A 21,657-nucleotide genomic window follows, 5' to 3' on the forward strand; every position below is an offset into this window, starting at 1 on the left:
CCCCTGGAGGACATGTGTCACCTGAGATGGAACAAGTGTCTTCACCTGTGTCATGCAGCTCAACACACCTAGAAGGTGAGTGTATCAGTTGGTGGCCATATAATATGTGCACTTCTATATGTTATGTTGTCATGTTCATTATTTGTTTTGCACATGTTCTTTAAATAGGATTACTTAGTGTCAGTGAAAATGAAGTGTAAGGCAACATGTATTGTGTTAGTGATGTTAACTATCATGTAGGAGTTCTGAGTTTACAGCAAGTGTTCATTCATTCATATTTCATACTGAGTCCAAACATTATTCGTAAGTCAAGGTAGATTTTAATGTGAGGTTATGAAACGTATGGAAACATGTTAGGTGTTACTTATGACACAGTATAATTACATAGTAAAACAGCAGAGATTAACATGACATTTAATAATGTGTACATTTATTTTTAGAACATGATGATGAAGATGATGATGATGATGATGCCGCCATAGACACAGAAATACAATCAAGTGACCATGAAGAGGTTCCAATTGAAACAGTTATACCGCCAAATCGTCCATCAACTAACACATACGATGCAATAGTAGCTTCTGAGGGAAAAATTGTGGAAGCAGAAAATCGTCGCCATTCTGATCTGATGACAGTGCTGGAAAGGATGATTGCACTGCAGGAAGAAACGATATCACAATTGGCACATCTCCACAGAGTCTTCATTGAAGTGCCTAAACAGTTGCAAAAAATCAACACCTCATTCGAAGCATTAGTTGTTCAGCAAACCCAAGCAAATTACTTGAGAATGACTACTGTACCACATTTCAACTTCAACACCTCACAGGCAGGATCTTTACATGCTGGTAATTTTTCACCACATGCATCTGAGCTTCATTCCCCAGGTCCGAATGTTACCGGTCAAGTAGCAGACATTGCTGTGCGCGTTCCTAACGACATCCTACCGCTGCCATCTGTAGAAAATCAGGAGCTGACACCTACAAAGGAGGCGACAAAAACAAAACAGCACAAGCAGTTACTACTGACCAGTTTTTGGACACACACAAAAAAAGACACACATGAAACAGACCAACCATCACTTGTGCAGTGTCTACCAACTTGCTCACATGTGTCAGTGGGCACAAGCCCTGTCGGTGAGTCACTGGCCAAAAGCCCTGTCGGTGAACAGTCACTGCCCACAAGCCCTGTAGGTGAGTCACTGGCCAAAAGCCCTGTAGGTGAGTCACTGGCCAAAAGCCCTGTAGGTGAGTCACTGGCCACAAGCCCTGCCCGTGAAGTGCCAGAGGCCACTCAAAGTGGCTCTGTTGTGGCTAAAGTTGTTGCAAAACGAAAAACGAAAATCCAAGAGACAACAAGCAGGCCTGTTACTCGCTCTCAAAAGGAACAAAAAAAATAAATGGTATAATTCACTAAATATGTGTTTGGCCTTGTTTTGTTGACTTCAGATTATCTAATTAATATTGTATGTATGCTGAAGACTGTGTTGTTTCCAAACTTTCAAGTATGTTCAACAGTCCTAATTAATGAATAGTGTTATTAATATTGATGTATTAATCGTCTGTTCAGTAATGGTCCACCAGGAGTCAGTTGCTATGTTTAGAGAATCTGCCATTGAATCTGCCATTGACTTTCCTGCAAAACATTGTATTTGGGTGTGTTACTTGATGTAATCATTGCATGTGCATATTATTCACATGCAATTAAAAACACACATCTATTTAACTGCAAACATCTTTCTTGTCCGTGTACAGCAGGATTATGTGTAAAATATTACTTACCTTTGCCTTGCTTGGCCATTGTAATGTTGTCATTTAATCATTTATGTGTTCTCGTTTCAAGAACATCTCTGAATGTATACTAATATATATATATAGTATGTATGGATATATGCACACACACACACACACACTGTGTGTGTGTGTGTGTGTGTGTGTGTGTGTGTGTGTGTGTGTGTGTGTGTGTGTGTGTGTGTGTGTGTGTGTGTGTGTGTGTGTGTGTGTGTGTGTGTGTGTGTGTGTGTGTGTGTGTATGTATATATAGTACTATCTAAACTGGTATAGATGTATTTACAAAAAACATACACTTCATGCTTCCTTGTGAAAACACAGTATTTTAATAATACAGGCCTAATGTTTGTGAACTATACTACCTGTGAGCCTATAACAGTATTGGCCTAAAACAAATTTTTATTACTTAATTCACTCATGTTTATCACCATTTAAATAGGTTTCATACAAGGCCTACTTACTGGCATCAATATGTTGTGTGTACTCCTGTATTATATATATATATTATTGGTTTTAACACTACAGCCCTTCTAAATAAAAAAGAAACATTTTTTGATGGTAAATCACATTTACCATACAGGTCAATGCAATAGGCCATAAAAGTTTAAGCCTCTATTATGTTAACCTTTAAATAAATCACACCAATATAAAAATCCCTCTTTACATATAAGCCCTTAAAAGTTGTAATATACACACACAGACATGTACAGTTTGTTTTTACAGACATATTGTAATATATATATATATATATATATATATATATATATATATATATATATTGTGACAGAAACCAGGGGATGGTAATAAATTCCGTATATAGGGCTCCCAGGATACTAGACAGTTTCTATCCTGTTTGGCCTGGGAGTGCAGCCTTATAATACATACACTCCATCCCACAGTTTGGCAAGCGCTGGAACTGAGGGATGAGAGATCCAGACCAGAGTTTGTCTGCTGCCTGATTTCTGTCACCTGTCATGCTAATTAGGAATCAGGTATGAAAGACTGATTTCCTGTTTGCTCTGGTCTCCCCACAAGAGCCAGGAGGCTGGAAGGCTGCTGAACTACAGAGGGGAGAAGCCTCTTCCCCAAACAGGTTCAATCTTTCTGTTCATTTGTGTAAGACTGCAAAAGTACCGTGTTTTGATGTTGGAAGTGGAAAAGCCACTTCCAACCCTGAGTCAGGGATATCTAAGTTAAGTTATCGCTCAGGTGAGCAGCTTTTGTTTTGATCTGTTTTCTGTTGTATGCACTGTGGCAGTCTCAGTGCCTGGGACTGAATAAACCAGGCATAGCCTGTTTAAAGGAACAGTACGTGACGCCTCATCATTTAACCTACCCTAAAAGACCGTGTTCTAAACAGTCCCGGACAAACGACGGAGCCCCGGAGTAAGCCGTTTGTCACATATGGTGGAGAATGCGGGCAGAACACTAGGGGGTCTGCGGGTTGAAGAACTTTGAAAAAAAAAAAAAAAAAGTTTTTTTCATCCTCTGCAAACAAGATGGAAGACGTGGTGGGTGCGCTGGTACGCAATGTCGCTGCCCAGAAAGACGCAAATGAAACCCAGCAACAGCTGTTAATAGCCCAGCAAGAAACTAATGCAAACCAGCAGCGGACGAATGCAGCCCAGCAACAGCTGCTAATAGCCCAGCAAGAGATTAATGCCAACCAGCAACAGGCGAATGCAAACCAGCAACAGACGAATGAAGCCCTGCAAAACGCGAATGCAAACCAGCAAGAGACAAACCGCTTGCTGAGAGAGGAGCAACAGCGGTTCGCTCAGGGCTTTCAGCAGGAACTCGAGATCCTGAGGGGGACTATCAGTAACCTTCCACTGGCAGCGGCAGCCCCAGTTCCGAAAATGACCAGGGCAAGCCACTACCTTCAGAAGATGGGACCCTCGGATGATGTGGAAGCCTATCTTCTCACGTTTGAACGCACGGCACAGAGAGAGGGATGGCCAGAAGCTGAGTGGGCTGGTCTAATCGCACCCTTCCTAAGCGGCGAACCCCAGAAGGCTTACTTTGATCTAGAGCCAGCCGAAGCTAACGTCTATGCAAAATTGAAGTTCGAGATCCTCGCCCGCCTCGGCGTAACCACGGCTGTTCGCGCCCAAAGGTTTCACGCATGGTCCTTCACGATGGATAAAGCCACCCGAAGCCAGATGTATGACCTAATCCACCTCGCCCGGAAGTGGCTACAACCCGAGATCAACTCAGCCAGCCACATCGTGGAACGGTTGGTCATGGACCAGTTCTTGAGGAAACTTCCCTCTGCCTTACGCCGTTGGGTCAGTCGGAGTGACCCCCACAATGCGGATGAGCTTGTGGCCCTCGTAGAAAGGTACAATGCAGCAGAAGAGCACCCGCAACCCACAGTCGTGGAGCAACCCCACTACCCGAGGTTCCAGGACTCTTCCAGAGACGGTAAAAGGGTACCGGGGTTAAGGGGCGCTGAAGAGCGGCGACCACCTTCACGCAGCACCAGCAACAGTGGTTCGCACACTAAGGGCAATAGCCAACATGGGGAGCCGGGAAAAGGCTCTAAGTGGGACACAGACTATGTACCTAAATGTGTAAATTGTCATGAGAGGGGCCACACAGCAAAAATCTGCCCACTAAATGATGAGCCCATGCAATGCAACAGCGTGGAACCTTATTCGCTGTTGTCCCAATGTATGGGCCCTAGCCCAGAGGACCCCTTGAATAACCATCTGTGGGCATTTGTAAAGGTTAATGGTAAGAGGGTTCGGGCACTTCTTGACTCTGGGAGCATGGTCACACTAGTGTCCGAATACCTCTTGCCCATTAAGAAGAAACAGGGAAACAGTTCACAAAGAATGGCAATTTGTTGTATACATGGGGATAATCATGAATATTCCACTGTTGATGTTTTTTTTGAAACAGAGTTTGGTTCTTTAGATTTCAAGGTGGGTATTGTACCCAAACTGGCACATGATGTGTTAATAGGGACCGACTTTCCCCATTTTCTAAAAATGTGGTCCCCCGCTCAGAATAGCGCCCAGAGTTCAATAGCGGACCATAACGAAGTATTAGAAGAAACAAATCCTTTCCCTTTTTCAGAAATGGAGGTTGACGAGGGCCCAAATAAGAAGGGGGAAAAGGAGGAGTGCTGTAAAATTCCCTTCCCCATCACTACTTTGGTAGGGAATACCCCAAATCAAGATGTTGAGCAGACACTTACCACCCCAGAACCGGATAAGACCCTCGCTGACCTAGAGGTCAGTCCTGGGAGTTTTAAGAAGGCCCAGTGGGAGGACCCCACATTAGCGGTACCAAGGGGAAATATACGGGACCAGAATAGTACTCCTGGCCAACCAGATAGGTCACTTGCTTACCCCTACTTCGAGGTAGAGAACGACCTAGTATATCGGGTTGATAAAAGGAAATCAGTTACAACTAAACAATTGTTGGTACCACGGACATTCCGTAACGTAGTATTACACCTCGCACATAGTCATCCATTGGGGGGACACCTAGGGGTGGAAAAGACAAAAGAAAAGGTTCTCCGAAGCTTCTATTGGCCTGGGGTTCTGGCAGAAATTACGAATTATTGTTCCTCATGCCCAGAATGTCAGATCACCGCCCCGTTCAAGGCGTACCGCAGCCCATTGGTACCCCTTCCCATAATAGAGGTACCATTTGACCGGATTGCTATGGATCTAGTAGGACCCCTAATAAAGTCTGCTAGGGGACATCAGCATATATTGGTAATATTAGATTATGCCACCCGATATCCGGAGGCAGTTCCCCTACGTAGCACCTCAGCTAAAAACATAGCAAAAGAGTTAGTAGTTCTGTTTTCCCGGGTCGGGATTCCTAAAGAGATTCTATCTGACCAGGGAACACCATTTATGTCCCAAGTAACGAAAGAGCTATGTAAACTCCTAAAAATCAAGCATCTCAGAACCTCAGTCTATCATCCACAAACAGATGGTTTAGTGGAAAGGTTCAATAAAACCTTAAAGAGCATGTTACGGCGGGCGGTTGATAAAGATGGGAAAAACTGGGATTGTTTGTTACCGTACCTGTTATTTGCCATTAGGGAAGTTCCCCAATCATCCACAGGCTTCTCCCCGTTTGAACTATTGTATGGCCGACACCCAAGGGGCTTACTGGATATAGCCAAAGAGACTTGGGAACACGAGGTTACCCCTTACAGAAGTGTAATAGAGCATGTTGCCCAGATGCAGGACCGCATTGCTGCAGTCCTACCCATAGTGAGGGAACACATGGAGAAAGCTCAAGAAGCACAGAGGAATACATATAATAAGGGTGCTAGGGTCAGAATTTTTTCTCCAGGTGATAGGGTACTAGTTCTGGTTCCCACCGTGGAGAGTAAATTCCTTGCTAAATGGCATGGGCCATATGAGGTCTTGGAAAGAGTGGGAGAAGTAAATTATAAGGTAAGACAGCCAGGTAGGAGGAAACCTGAGCAAATTTACCATATAAACCTACTCAAGCCCTGGAAAGATAGAGAAGTCTTGTTAACCCTAGTACCCCCAGGTCCGTCAGAGAATCAAGAAACTGACCCAGAGGTTAGCATAGCTGAAACCCTGTCTGTTCATCAGAAACGAGAGGTTCAGAATTTAGTGAAAAGAAACAAAGAAATCTTCTCTATACGGCCAGGTAGAACTAGCGTAATTGAACATGACCTAGTCTCTGAACCGGGGGTCCGAGTTAACCTTAAACCGTACCGAATCCCAGAGGCCAAAAGAAAGGCTATAAGTTTAGAGGTTAAAAAAATGCTAAAACTAGGTGTAATTGAGGAATCCCAAAGTGGGTGGAACAGCCCTATAGTCTTAGTCCCAAAGCCAGATGGTACAACAAGGTTTTGTAATGACTACCGGAAACTAAACGCGGTGTCAAAATTTGATACTTATCCTATGCCCAGGGTAGATGAACTTGTAGAGAGACTGGGCAAAGCCCGATATCTCACAACCCTAGACCTAACAAAAGGGTACTGGCAGGTTCCCCTCACAGAAAGGGCAAAAGAAAAGACAGCCTTCTCAACCCCAGACGGCCTCTTTCAGTATAAGGTGTTGCCTTTTGGCTTACATGGAGCTCCCGCCACATTCCAAAGAATGATGGATAAAATTTTAAAACCACATGCTCGGTATGCTGCCGCCTACCTGGATGATGTGGTAATCCATAGTGAAGATTGGCAATCCCACCTTCCAAAGGTCCAAGCTGTGCTTGACGCAGTCCGGTCTGCTGGACTAACTGCTAACCCCGCTAAATGCACTATTGGTCTGGAGGAGGCCAAGTATCTGGGGTATTCTATTGGTAGAGGGTTACTCAAACCACAAACACTCAAAGTAGAGGCGATACAAAATTGGCCAAGGCCAGTCACAAAAAAACAAGTAAGGACCTTTTTGGGGTTAATTGGCTACTATAGGAGGTTTATTCCCAATTTTGCAACTAAGGCAACCCCACTAACCGACCTCACAAAAGCAAGAGGACCGCTAATGGTAAAGTGGTCCCCCGAAGCCGAACAGGCCTTTAGAAGCCTGAAAGAAGCTCTCTGTGCCCAACCAGTGTTGGTCACACCTGACTTCTCCAAAGAGTTCGTAGTCCAAACCGACGCATCTGAGGTTGGGCTGGGGGCGGTACTCTCCCAGGAGTCTCAAGGTGAGGAGCACCCCATCCTTTATTTAAGTAGGAAACTAAATCCCCAGGAGAAAAATTACTCCATAGTAGAGAAAGAGTGTCTCGCAATAAAGTGGGCTGTAGAGACGCTCAAATACTACCTGTTGGGGAGAAAATTCCGGTTGGTCACAGATCATGCACCCCTTACCTGGATGTGTCAAAACAGGGAAAAGAATGCTAGAGTGACCAGGTGGTTCCTAAGCCTACAACCCTTTAAATTTTCTGTGGAACACAGGTCAGGGCACAAACATGGCAATGCTGACGGGTTGTCAAGGATGCACTCCCTAATATCCATGGTCGCTCATCCCTCGAGGTCTGAGCTGGGGGGGAGGATATGTGACAGAAACCAGGGGATGGTAATAAATTCCGTATATAGGGCTCCCAGGATACTAGACAGTTTCTATCCTGTTTGGCCTGGGAGTGCAGCCTTATAATACATACACTCCATCCCACAGTTTGGCAAGCGCTGGAACTGAGGGATGAGAGATCCAGACCAGAGTTTGTCTGCTGCCTGATTTCTGTCACCTGTCATGCTAATTAGGAATCAGGTATGAAAGACTGATTTCCTGTTTGCTCTGGTCTCCCCACAAGAGCCAGGAGGCTGGAAGGCTGCTGAACTACAGAGGGGAGAAGCCTCTTCCCCAAACAGGTTCAATCTTTCTGTTCATTTGTGTAAGACTGCAAAAGTACCGTGTTTTGATGTTGGAAGTGGAAAAGCCACTTCCAACCCTGAGTCAGGGATATCTAAGTTAAGTTATCGCTCAGGTGAGCAGCTTTTGTTTTGATCTGTTTTCTGTTGTATGCACTGTGGCAGTCTCAGTGCCTGGGACTGAATAAACCAGGCATAGCCTGTTTAAAGGAACAGTACGTGACGCCTCATCATTTAACCTACCCTAAAAGACCGTGTTCTAAACAGTCCCGGACAAACGACGGAGCCCCGGAGTAAGCCGTTTGTCACAATATGTATATATATATATATATATATATATATATATATATATATATATATATATATATATAGCAGTATATATATATATAGCAGTATATATATATATATATATAGCAGTATATATATATATATATATATATATATATTTATATTTAGGAGAGATATATATATATATATATATATATATACATATAGACACGTAGTTAAACTGATGCAGACAGGGAGTTAACCAGACTTTCAAATACACACAGAAATGTATGAGGAAAAAAAACATTTACTTTTGCAGGTGTGTGTGTATTTCATTATATGGCTGTGTAAGCACTATTTTCAGACAGTGGTCAATGTTATTTTTCCACAACCCACAATGTTTCTTAATTAAAAGTCTAGCAATGTTGTGAGAAAGTAGATAAAAAATTGATACATGTTGGTTTGACAAACGGCTATCACAAACCACAAACGTGAAACCAATTATTTCTACACATCCAATTGGTGCTTCAAACAAGGAGTACAAGTTGATACTTTTTATGACCTTGAAAATGAAAGACAGCAAATAGTTAGCAATTGAGCAGTTTCATTCTTATGAGCAAAGAACAGAGAACTGCAGACATCTTTTCTGTTAATCTGCAATGGCTGTTGAATTATTTAAAAATATGCATCCGCACAAAGGATACAAATTCATGATAGCAGAAGCGATTTTGTCCGCGTCAGGACACAAAGCTAACACGGGCCAAATCTATGATTTGATTAGAGCCAAGTATCCTTATTACCAAGAACGTGGGCATGGCGAAATTTGAAATCCTCAGTAAGATTCACTTTATCAACTAATGACTGTTTTGAACGTGTGCAGGATAAGCTACAAGACAGGTATGATTTTTGGAAGCTTGCTAAGGAAAAACATTTCACCGTGAAAGAGGGCACACATATTGTGCTAAATGGCATATTTATTCCTAATGCCAATAGCAATGGATCCGCTACTACTGTTCCGTGTGAATCGATACCTGCTGCAATATCTGCACCCTCCATTCCTGAAACCCACATTGTACAAGAACATAACTACTATGATTATGTACCAAGCCTTTCAGCTGAAAATGCATTGGAATGGGTACCCGAAGAAATGAACCTACCTCCAGACCAATTGTTTGAAGAAAGCTGTGGAGATTCCTATGAGCGCTTTATGGAGGAGATGTGTGTCATACAGGATTCAGCGTTTGGGTCAAGCGTGGATGCAAATGCCTTGCTTTTCTGGAGCGACCAGTTGCAGCCAGACGAAGTGTTAATTCTACAAGAATGGTAAATATAACAATCGTTATGCGTTGACTCTGCGTTTATTTATTTTTTATTTTTTTCCGAACCACCATTTTCACTTTAAATGCGTGGATACACCATAACATTGCAGACTGCATAACATGTAGCGATCACAAACAAATTCTTTCCTATTACAATATAGTAGAACCTGAAAGAGTAGTACACATTGCTGACGGAATAAATATACGTACTTTCCTATCCATTTAAAAATATTAGCAACATGTTACCATAACTCTAACACATACCTGTGTTGTTATCATGCAACATCTACAAAATACAAAACCGGGGCGACCACGTATGACGTGGGACCCTTGTCATGTGCCAAGGCGTCCTTAAAAAGGATTACGGATGTAAGTCCCACCCCCAAACGACGTGCGCGCGTCAAAGCCTATTGGCTGTGTTGCTTTGTTATAGTTATGGTAACTGCAGTGTGTCATGCGTGCGGCTCAGTGTTTGTAGGCGTACACTGGGCGTTAGCCGAATGTTAATTGAGTGGGAGGAGTGTTTGCGTGCGCTTCACGCTGCCTTAACATGACGTCACACGTATTGCATTTGCGCATTGTGTTATCGGCCGTGCTTTCTGTCCACACACGTCTGTTTAAAAAGAATACAGATGTACTCGTTTAGAACGAATGTAGTTTCGCCTTCATAGTATTTGAAATAAATATTTTATGGTTAATGGTATTTTCAACATGTATTGAATGCACAACGTACGCATTGTTTTGCGCATGCGCTAACAGTTAGTCGACCCAAGCGTGAAGTGCGTGCGCACACTAAGATGTGCGCGCACATTTTTCAGTATACAGGCAACGTTCACTTCATATACATAGTTATGCCTGCTAATAATTTAATGACAGATTACATAATGATGTACACTTGTAGTTCTAACATATAAGTGACTGACGTCTGTATCTACACAATCATATAGAGCTGTGTAACGCGTTGTCACGGATACATATATAGTAAGGTGCCATCTTTGACCATCATGTGTTTGCTGTATTTCAGAGATGTCGGGGAAGATACAATCGGATCAATGTATGATTTCAGAAGAGTCTACCTTTATATGAGATGATTGTGAGGAGGAGCCACCGACTACTATACTACATATGGAACTAATTTTATATTGCTTGCAGCGCTTATTAACAAACAATTAAAAATGTGATACCCTTATGCCTATATTGCATAAGCACTTAATTAACATAATGATGTTGCAAAAGAGTGCCTCATGAATTTTTATTGAGTGTTCTTTAATTACTACTAGCATTTTATGGCATGGTGTGTTTTATATATAACAACCATTCCCACTCTGCTAACACATTTGTGTATTCTATTGTGTAATGGAACGTATGACTGTCGAAACTATGTAACAATAATAATAATAATATGAGCATGTTCATGTATAGCGCTGCTAGTTGTATGCAGCGCTTTACAGACACATTTTTTAAGCTGAGGTCCCTGGCCCGTGGAGCGTACAATTTATTTTTTGCCGCCTGAGGCACAGGGAGATAAAGTGACTTGGCCAAGGTCACAAGGAGCCGACACCGGGATTTGAACCAGAACTCCCCTGCTTCAAACTCTCAGTGCCAGTGTGTGTCTTTACTCACTGAGCCACTCCTTCTCCCAATGTAAAGGACACTTACAACCAACTAGCCATTTCTTGTTAAAAATCTCTTGTTACATGGGTATGTTGATAAAATGGTTTGGGACTGTAGCAAATAATGTTATTGCCTAGATGTTGTGGTCCCCTACAATGCATGATGTTCTGAATATTACATCAACATCATGTAATGAAGTACGTTTCTGTGTATATTTCATTAACCTAACTAACTATAGTTTACTGTGTTTATTAAACGTTCTAAAAATAAATAGTACAGTCAATATGATGATATAAGCTACCATAATAAAGCTGCTGTTATCATTTGTCGGTGTTATACATGGATCCTACACAAATTGATACAGACACAAACAGTTGTCTTAAAAAGTGTGCCTATGCTAATGTGCACGTGATTGACGTTTAAATTTTGAGAATACTTGATAATTATCATCATGATAATGATGAAGTGACGTGAATGACATTCCAAATATATTACCAACATTGTCATAGTGGGAAATTAGAAATGCAAAATTACAGTAACATTTGCGACAAAATTGTGGTTTCTGTTAACAGTTTGACACTTGGTACATGTAGGTCACATCCACACACGTGTGACTTATACATACACATGTCACAAATTTAAATTAATGATGACTATTAATTCCTAGCATTAATAAACACCTACATTGCTAAATATAAGATGTACTACGCATTGTTGTGATTACAGGCATTCATGCATGGAGTGTTATGATCAGTCAATTGCATCCGTGATGAATGAGCTCCCGTAAGTAAACAAATAAGTACAGTGATCCCCTTTTCTCCAAACACCTCTATATTACATTAATGGAATTTATAAGGAAACATACATAAAATGTGATGAAATGGGAGTAATCATTTTCTAATACAATGCACATGAAACCTCAAGAGTAGCTAAATGCATATACATGATACAGAAAGTACATGTATTTGTCTTTAAACCAATATGTTGGGTTTTTACTTCAAATAATTATACGAATATTGAGGTAGGCACATCTTATGCCAGATGTCAGCAAATATACATACCATGATCAGTCATACTGGAGATATACCTATAATGCAATGGAACAATATTTAAATTGCAAACATTGACATGCCATCTTCAGTAACGTAAGCAACACAGCAAAGTGTGTATTTGGTGTTAAATGTGCAACACCATGTATATTTAATCACATTCAAAATGTAAAGCAGGCTGGTGTACACATCATATGGATGTACATGTTACACTGCACCAATAACATTGTATGTAAGCATACTGCAAGAATGAATGACTATGCCCATACTATGTGTATTGTGTTAGCATAAGGAACAATACAATGCTAAAATATTACTGCTTTGTTACCCCAGTTGTATTCACATACACACAACTAATGTACAATTGAAGAGGGATTATATAACCTGTGCAACAATAACATACCGGTGCCACATCCCTTTGTGCACACAGCAGAGAAAAGAAAGGTGTGCAACCCATATTCATCTGTGTCCTAACAGAAGGTTATATAAAGAAACATTCTTGTTCATATAACATAATTAAACTATAAAAGTAGTACTAGGAACATATATGTTTTTACTTACAAGAAAAAAATGAATTGATGAGATTCTGGCGTGTCTGGCCACCACTGGCTGTTTGTTCATTTTCAGCAGCTACATGGGTGGGATGCTTGTCTACCAAAGGCTCAGCTAGGTCTGATTGTACATTGTGCCTGAGTGCAACATTGTGCAAAATGCAACAGGCAAGGATAATATCAGACACTTTTTGAGGCTTGTATAGAAGAGCACCACCAGTTCTGTCGAGACACCTAAATCTGGTCTTGAGTAGGCCAAATGTCCTCTCTATAACAGATCTTGTAGATATATGGGCTGCATTGTACCTCTCCTCTGCTTCAGTTTGAGGGTTTAGCACCGGAGTCAATAGCCACGGCCTAATTCCGTATCCTGAGTCACCTATAATGAATGGAGCACACATAAGCTTACATTAGTGATAAGATTCTACAATGAAAACATTCCTAAAGAAAAATGTGTTTTGTGTTACAACATCCAAATGTGTACACACCCAGCAGCCAACCATGTTCAAAATGTCCCTCTTCGAACGCATGGAAGACTGAAGAGTTCCTCAGGATAGAGGAATCGTGACTGGAACCAGGGAATTTGGGTACCACATGCATTATCCTCATCGTGGCATCACATACCACCTGTACATTGAGTGAATGGTAGTGCTTACGATTGCGGTAAACATGCTCACTCTGACTAGGTGCAATCAAAGCAACATGTGTGCAATCGATTGCACCCAGCACACACGGTATCCCTGCTATGTTATAAAAGCCATTCCTGACTTCCAGCCACTCTGTCGCCTCTGTAGGAAAATGAATATAATTCCTAGCGCGTCTATTGAGTGCATAGAGAAACTGGGTAAAGGCCCGTGAGAATGTAGATTGCGAGACCCCGCCCACTATGCCCACAGTTGTCTGGAATGACGCGGACGCAAGATAATGTAATGAGCACAGCATTTTAACAAGCCCAGGGACTGCACGACCTCTGGCTGTCACAAAATCTAAATCTCCCCTTATCTCCTCATAAAGAGATAAGATTGCTGCTGAACTCAAACGATAGCGACTTACTATCTCCTCCTCACTCATCCCATCTAACAGGGTTCTCTCCCTGTACACACGCGGACGAGGCACAACTTGTCTCCTCTGTCTTCTCCTCTGATCTCCTGTCCCTCTACCTGTCCCTCTCCCTGTCCCATCCGCGTGCCTGTCCCTGTCACTGTCCCTCGGTCTGTCCCTCCCTTGCCCTATATCATTCTCTTGATTAGCAAGCATGTCATAGAAAAGAATGTTCCTCAGTCTCCTAAACAATCGCAACATTTTGAAATGAGTAGCTGTGAATGAGCAGGTAATGGGCGTCCTTTAAATAGGTATGTGATGATGTCAGGTGACATAGTAAAATGCAAGGTGTTACATTAACATAATAAAGTACTTCTGTGCCAAACTGTGTGCAGTTGATGTTAGAAGTATTTGTTGTGTGTATTCTGCAGGGAATGATGATATTTGCCAATGATGTGACGTGAAGCTTTGTACAAACATTGCTTGAAAATAAATAGTTTAATGTGCAATGCATGTAACACTTGTGAACGCAACAGTCAGTCATGTAATTAGACAAAAAGGCTGAGATTGACGTGGGAAAAGTTTGCTGTAACATGTGTAATTAGCCATGTTATTGTCACATGTTGACAACAATGAATTGTCGTGTGCATATGCATGCATTTCTGTAATGAGGATAGTTGCTATAGAATGAGTTTACAAGGTGTCACAATGATTAATTACTGTACATGTGTGTAGAAGTTAGGTTGAAGTGCTTGTAATGCAACGGTTACAATGTAAACATGCAATGTGATTGAGCGTCCAATAAGTGACGTCATGAAAATAGGGAGGACCCAAAACTAGATGTAAACATGAGAAGAAAGATGTACATGAACGTTTAAAGATGCGTCACACATTACAAGCATTGTGTAATGTAAAGGAACATGAATGTACGGTGTATGTGTGACATGTGTGACATGTGTAACATCATGTAAATAATTGTCGCTCAGTTCAGTAAAATGTGTGATATGATGTGAGGTTCTCCTTTAAGAGTTGAGTATAGGATTTTCCCTTGACACATCATCACATGATGAGTAATGTGACACGCAAATGATGAAAACATGTAAAAGTACAATGTTATGCAAATAATACACGTCAGCTGTGACACAATGCAGGGAATGCCCTCCACACTGTAATGCAAATCACCTTTGTATTGTGAGCAATGAAACATAAACAGTACTATACTGTTATACGTCCCCGCTCCATTGACTCCATTGATGTACATAAGATTTTTTTTTTCTAAGTGCCGTTCCGGCAGCCTTAGCGATCGTTCTCCCCTCCAACCTGCCAACTTTAGTTGGCGGGAGAAATTGGCCATAACATCTCAATTTCGTAGTGCCGATCAGCCCCGATAAGCTGATTTTGGTTCTTGAATCCAGCCGATTTAAAAAAGTGGCGATCAGTGGCGAAAACAGGCTTATCGGCAGCCGACTGGCCATAACCAAATTATCGGCTCCGAAACCTGCCGAAATCAAGCACTTATCGGCGCTTACTGAATCTCAAACCCAATTTTGGCTATAAAATGCCGAAAAAATCCTTATCAACGCTTACTGCATGAGGCCCTAAATATTTATTACACTTTATCTTTTATTCATGAAATGTTTGTACTTTTATTATAGGGAGGAAAATTTGATATCATTCCAACAATGACAACAATAGGCTCAGGAATTGGTATTTTTGGAGTGGTAAGTATAGAAACAAATGAATACAAGAGTGCTCCTTTTTATTTCTAGTGTTTTCTAAGGAGAGTTTAGTTGTAAATGTGCTGGTCTTTGAAGTTAATGGCCCGTTCAAGACCCTGGAATGTTACTTCATATTATTAAAATGAACACTTGGGGTCATTGGAGGAGGGATTCATTGCCCTTATAAATTCCGCTATTATTAACACACAGTATATAGAATCATTCTGTAGTATAGGCACAGACACATAGTAATCCTAACTTCTTAGAGATCGTATTAAAGTATACACAGTCTTAGCAGTTCAATCTAAATGACCCATACTTATGAAAAGAACAAACAGATAGTATTAAACATAATAATTTGTCATATTGGATGTAGCATTGGGGCCTTTTTGTCTATTGTTGTGTACATTAGGGCACTATCCCAGTAGCACTCCAATCAACACATAAATATATATAACGTAGTGGGTTTGGGTTTTGAGCTTGCTAAGACTGTGTACAGTATGTCTAATGTAAATTGGAAACAATATGTGGTTGGTCTGTGACCCGCCTTGGTCGTTTAAACTCACCCATCCCCCTTTTAATAAGCAAGTCCTGAAACACACACACGAATGAGCAGTCTACTGACAGATTTGTTCCCCCAGGAGAGAGGTGTAGAGTGCATTTGCTGTTTCCACAAGCATGTGAAGTATATATATACGGTGTGTGTGTGTGTATATATCTATATATATATATATATAAAATGAAAACGTTGTTTGTTTGCTGAAAACGTTGTATATTTGCTGTGCTTATGGGCAATGTGATTGGTCCGTTGGTCTGTCACTCACCCTCTGGCCAATCTGATTGGTCCGTGGCCCGGCCCCGCCCCTGCACACCTCATTGGCCTGCGTGGTTCGTTAACATCACAAACCCAACTGCCACACTCAGAACATTCACTGCCTTACCTCCTGCTCTCACCTCCGCTGCGGACTAGACACCACCTCAGGTACCGTGCGCTGTGGCGTGCTCGCCCCTCCCAACACCACCCCCCACACTAAACCCCCCGCTCCCTTCCCCCCACCCCCTTCACCAACACCGCCCGGTGCAGTCACCCGCTAGCAAACCATACACCGTCCGGTCACCCCCCCCCCTCACGCACACCCTCCGTTGCTGACACCCAAATGCCACCCCCACCCCACACACAACTGACACCACCACCACCACCACCCCCCCTCACCCCTACCGTACACCCTCCGGTGCAACCGGTACTTACACTCTCTCACCCGCAGCTCACCTCCCCGCCGGCTCCCCCCCCCCATCACCCCCCCTCACCCGCAGCTCTCACCACCTGCGGCCCCGTTTTCTCCCCCCTCAGATTCACCCATCCACACACCCACTCAAGATTACAACCCCCCACCCACCCAAGATTCACCCCACACAAAACAATTATTAGGGATTCACATCCCGGGCAACGCCGGGTCTCTCAGCTAGTATATCCATATATAAATTTGCACTTGTTTTTTTGTTTGTTTTTTTACTATATTCATGAGGACACTTCTGGTTTCTAACCAGTTGTAACTGCACTGTAGTGTGTTGCTGCCCCCCGCTGGCAGCAAAGAAGTTAACATATTGCAAGCTTGGAGACAATACTCAACTCTAATAGTACATTCACAAGTGTCCATCTCTCTTTATTTGATATATTTAGGCAACTGTCGTATGTGACTTAATGTTGCTACATATTCTCCCAAAAAGGAACTATTATAAAGAGAAGAAGTTCAAATATGCAAAAAGCGATCAAAATGTAAGTGGAACACTTCTTTTTCTCACCATTTTTGCAACTGTTATTGTATAATTATTTTAATTATATTTACTACAATCAACCAAATGTGTTTAAGTTGCAAATGGATATAAGCAGCATTACCACCCGTCCTCCTCCCATATTTGCTTTAGCTTACCTGAATTGGGGCTTTCCCTGAAGCTGATCCATGATCACCAGACCTTCGGGCACCTTTCAAATTCTGAGATATTTGCAGACTTTTGCCAGTTTTGACACAGAAACAAATACAAAAACGGTCTTGGGTTCACAAATAGAAAGTCACAATGTCATCTTCAGACAGCTTCTAAATTCAATATTTGTTATCCTTTAGTTTTCGTCATTGATCCATATTGAGCACAGACCAAATCTAGAAAAAGTGTTAACACACATGTGTCTGTGTGTTTGTGTGCTCACGTATTGTAAACTGTGAAACATTTCTCTAGCAATAGCTGAAATACTGTAGTGTGCAGATCTTTGAAAACCATAAAGCACGCGACTCTTTTTGTTCTGGTGTGTATTGATCATTTGTACCTGTAAGATTTCAAAAGTTCTGTACGCTACAGTTTCAACTATGGAGATCTCTCCAGTTGGTCCCATAAAAGTAATAAAAACCCATAACCAGTAAGCACTGCTCTAGGATCTCCAGCAACAATTTAAAGGAGAATGATCTAATTTAACTGGAATAATTGTATTAATAACATAAGGTTATATAATATTATACCCAACCCCACCTGAGATGTTGCCCCATCCCAGCTCGCACCCACGCCCACCCCCTGAACTGCCACCGCACACCCACCCCCTCGCTTCCCCCTCAACAGATGCTGTGTGGCTTAAGGCCAGGGGTCAGTCCCGTGGCCCCCGGGAAAACCTGTCAGAAGGGTGTGGTATTACATATCTGTGTTCATTTCAGAAGACCGTAGAGAAAGACGATGCCTTATCCCATTCCAGCAACAGCAAACAGGACAATGCAGAGTGCTTCGAAAGTGATTACAGCAACTCACCAAGAATTTAGGGAGCTTTGTTATTAGTCAACAGAACAAGGTAAACCACAGGCTAAAACAAAATGTACCTTCTGCATATTAAAGTTAGTCAAGTGGGAAGACTGGATGGACATATTGACATTTGGCTGCCTATACAGAACATTATAAATACATGCTGCTAAATTCTTTATCCTATGGCAGTGGTTTTCAACCTTTTAAGAACTGTAGAGCCTTTTAATAATATATAGTACGGTGACTTTGCAGAACTGCAGAAAGGTCTCAATAGACCAGTCCTGCACATGTATATGGAAAAACCTGCTAATTATCTTTTTATATACAGTATATATATATATATATATATATATATATATATATATATATATATATATATATATATATATATATATATATATATATATATATATATATATATATATATATATATATATATATATATATATCGTTTTTTCACGGTATATTTTCTGGACCCTTGTTTCAAGTCTTTTATACATATTCTTTTTTCACTGAATACACTTGAGGTGTCTCTATATATGCTGAGAATTTATATGTGCATTTAATTAACAAGTGTTATACACTTTGATATTAGTGTTACTGCACATTTATCCGTTTGATAAATATATTTATATTTTCGGGATATACATGGCGCCCCCCCCCACCCCCCCACCGTCATTGGCACGCCCAGCCGAACCATTTTGTCCACCCTCCATACCCCCCCTGCACCTACAAAAGTTGCCTGCAGATCGCAAGGCGAGCATGCAGGCACGTGCAGCGGGACCTTAGCCTTAGACACAGTCCCAGGTAAAACATTAATCAAAGTCTCTGCCGACATAGTATCTCCACCCAAATATACTCCACTAAAGCTGCACCGATACAAAAAACTGAACCAAAATACCAAATGGCTCCTTTTTATATATCCATCTCTTTCTTTATTATTTTCTTTTAATATATACTGTACATTATCAGAACAAACGCATAAACATGAAGCAATAACAGTCAAACAATACTAACAGTTTGAAAATTTTGGGGAGGGAGGCCGGGCTGCTTTTTCCTGGTTATGGGAAAAGAGGAGCCCCTCCCTCTTGCAGCCTGACCTTTAAAGGCCCCTGGACGGACCACTCCACCTCACGCTTAACACCATGATACCACAACCCCCACAGCAATGTGAAAGAGGAGGAACGGGGGAGGGGGAAGCCTCGGCCCTGCGGTCTTGCTGCACCTTCCCCTATGGGTCTTTTAGTACATAAGATATGTAGTGACTTAGTGTACAGCACACTGTGGGCTATACAATGAGTCAATGTAAGAAAACCTAGTGATGGTGTCCTTCTTTGTTCTTCTGCAGGAACCGCTGTGACGGATGACCCTTACCGAAAATATAATGTTCTGGCTATTTAAAGCTTAACAAATATAATATTACATCATTGATTCCAGATGAATGTGGACACCCGCACATCACAGTACATGTTTTGTTTTTGGGCTTTTCAGAAAAGTGTAACTTACAGTATTGTTATATTGTATGTGTTTTAGTGTAAAAGCAGAAAAGTGCAATAAACAATTTGCACGGAAACATACTGATAATCAGTCACACCACCTTACCCAAAATACAATGCATCAAATAATGCAAACACTTGGAATAAAGCTATTTATTTAGCTAATACAATATTAAATGAAGCACAAAACTACTGTATAGGCTGACAAAATAGTTACAAATACTATTAAATGCCTTCATTTCAATATCCTTCCAATTGAATTTCTTAATTGAACAATTATTGAACACCTCAGAATTGCTGTTCTAGCTTAACTTTATTATTATTATAATTTATTTGTAAAGCGCCAATATATTCTGCTGGACGGTACAGAGGGGGTAAATAAACTGAATGACATACCAGTAAGGACTTGTGAGAGTTTACAATCTAGAGGGCAAGACGCAATATTGAAACAAAAGATAAAGTGGCAGGATGGGGTATGCCTCAGTGTGGAATATGGTCTATTAAAGTTTGGGGGTGTTAATGTTAGGGGTTGTTAGATAGCATGGTGTTTCATCCAGCTGGTTATCAATAGGGTTGGAAGGGTGGATGTTAGGCGTATGCCAGAGTTCTGCATGTTAGGAGTGTGCCAGAGATCTGCATGTTAGGACTGTGCCAGAATTCTGCATGTTAGGCGTGTGCCAGAGTTCTGCATGTTAGGAGTGTGCCAGAGTTCTGCATCTTAGGAGTGTGCCAGAGATCTGCATGTTAGGAGTGTGCCAGAGTTCTGCATGTTAGGAGTGTGCCAGAGTTCTGCATGTTAGGAGTGTGCCAGAGATCTGCATGTTAGGAGTGTGCCAGAGATCTGCATGTTAGGAGTATGCCAGAGTTCTGCATGTTAGGAGTGTGCCAGAGATCTGCATGTTAGGAGTGTGCCAGAGTTCTGCATGTTAGGAGTGTGCCAGAGTTCTGCATGTTAGGAGTGTGCCAGAGTTCTGCATGTTAGGAATGTGCCAGAGATCTGCATGTTAGGAGTGTGCCAGAGTTCTGCATGTTAGGAGTGTGCCAGAGTTCTGCATGTTAGGAATGTGCCAGAGATCTGCATGTTAGGAGTGTGCCAGAATTCTGCATGTTAGGCGTGTGCCAGAGTTCTGCATGTTAGGCGTGTGCCAGAATTCTGCATGTTAGGCGTGTGCCAGAGTTGTATTGTATTGTATATCTTTATTTATATAGCGCCATTAATGTACATAGCGCTTCACAGTAGTAATACATGTGGTAATCAAATAAATAACAGATAATATAAATAACAGAGCATGGGAATAAGTGCTTCAGACATAAAAGTAACATTAAGGAAGAGGAGTCCCTGCCCTGAGGAGCTTACAGTCTAATTGGTAGGTAGGGAGAACGTACAGAGACAGTACGAGGGAGTTCTGGTAAGTGCATCTGCAGGGGGCCAAGCTTTATGTATCATGTGTTCAGAATGTTCACAGTGCTATTCGTATGCTTCTTTAAGCAAGTGTGTCTTAAGGTGTGTCTTAAAGGTGGATAGAAAGGATGCTAGTCTGGTATTGAGGGGAAGGGCATTCCAGAGGTGCGGGGCAGAAAGTAAGAGGTTTAAGGCGGGAGGGGGCTTTAGATACAAAGACGGTAGAAAGAAGACATCCTTGAAAATAACGCAAGAGTCTGGATGGTGCATAACGAGAAATTAGAGCTGAGATGTAAGGAGAGGCACAAGAGTG

General features: G+C 41.7%; 1 protein-coding gene across 5 annotated transcripts in view; it reads left to right on the forward strand.

Moving 5' to 3' along the window:
• The window catches only part of P2RX1 (purinergic receptor P2X 1), a 156,111-nt gene extending 135,429 nt beyond the window's left edge, over positions 1–20,682 (forward strand). For 2 of the 5 annotated variants that reach the window (XM_075589991.1, XM_075589996.1), the window contains exons 11-14: positions 15,600–15,665; positions 17,344–17,439; positions 18,365–18,495; positions 19,795–20,679. In XM_075589991.1, coding sequence (XP_075446106.1) covers positions 15,600–15,665; positions 17,344–17,439; positions 18,365–18,466 — 264 coding nt within the window. In that variant the 3' untranslated portion in view covers positions 18,467–18,495; positions 19,795–20,679. Of the gene's footprint in view, positions 1–15,599; positions 15,666–17,343; positions 17,440–18,364; positions 18,496–19,794 lie in introns of all 5 variants that reach the window. The other 3 variants (XM_075589992.1, XM_075589995.1, XM_075589993.1) reach the window with 3 other exon arrangements.
• Positions 20,683–21,657: the final 975 nt, after the last annotated feature.

Source organism: Ascaphus truei, chromosome 3 (genome assembly GCF_040206685.1).
Source record: "Ascaphus truei isolate aAscTru1 chromosome 3, aAscTru1.hap1, whole genome shotgun sequence".
In the NCBI taxonomy this organism is placed as follows: domain Eukaryota; kingdom Metazoa; phylum Chordata; class Amphibia; order Anura; family Ascaphidae; genus Ascaphus; species Ascaphus truei.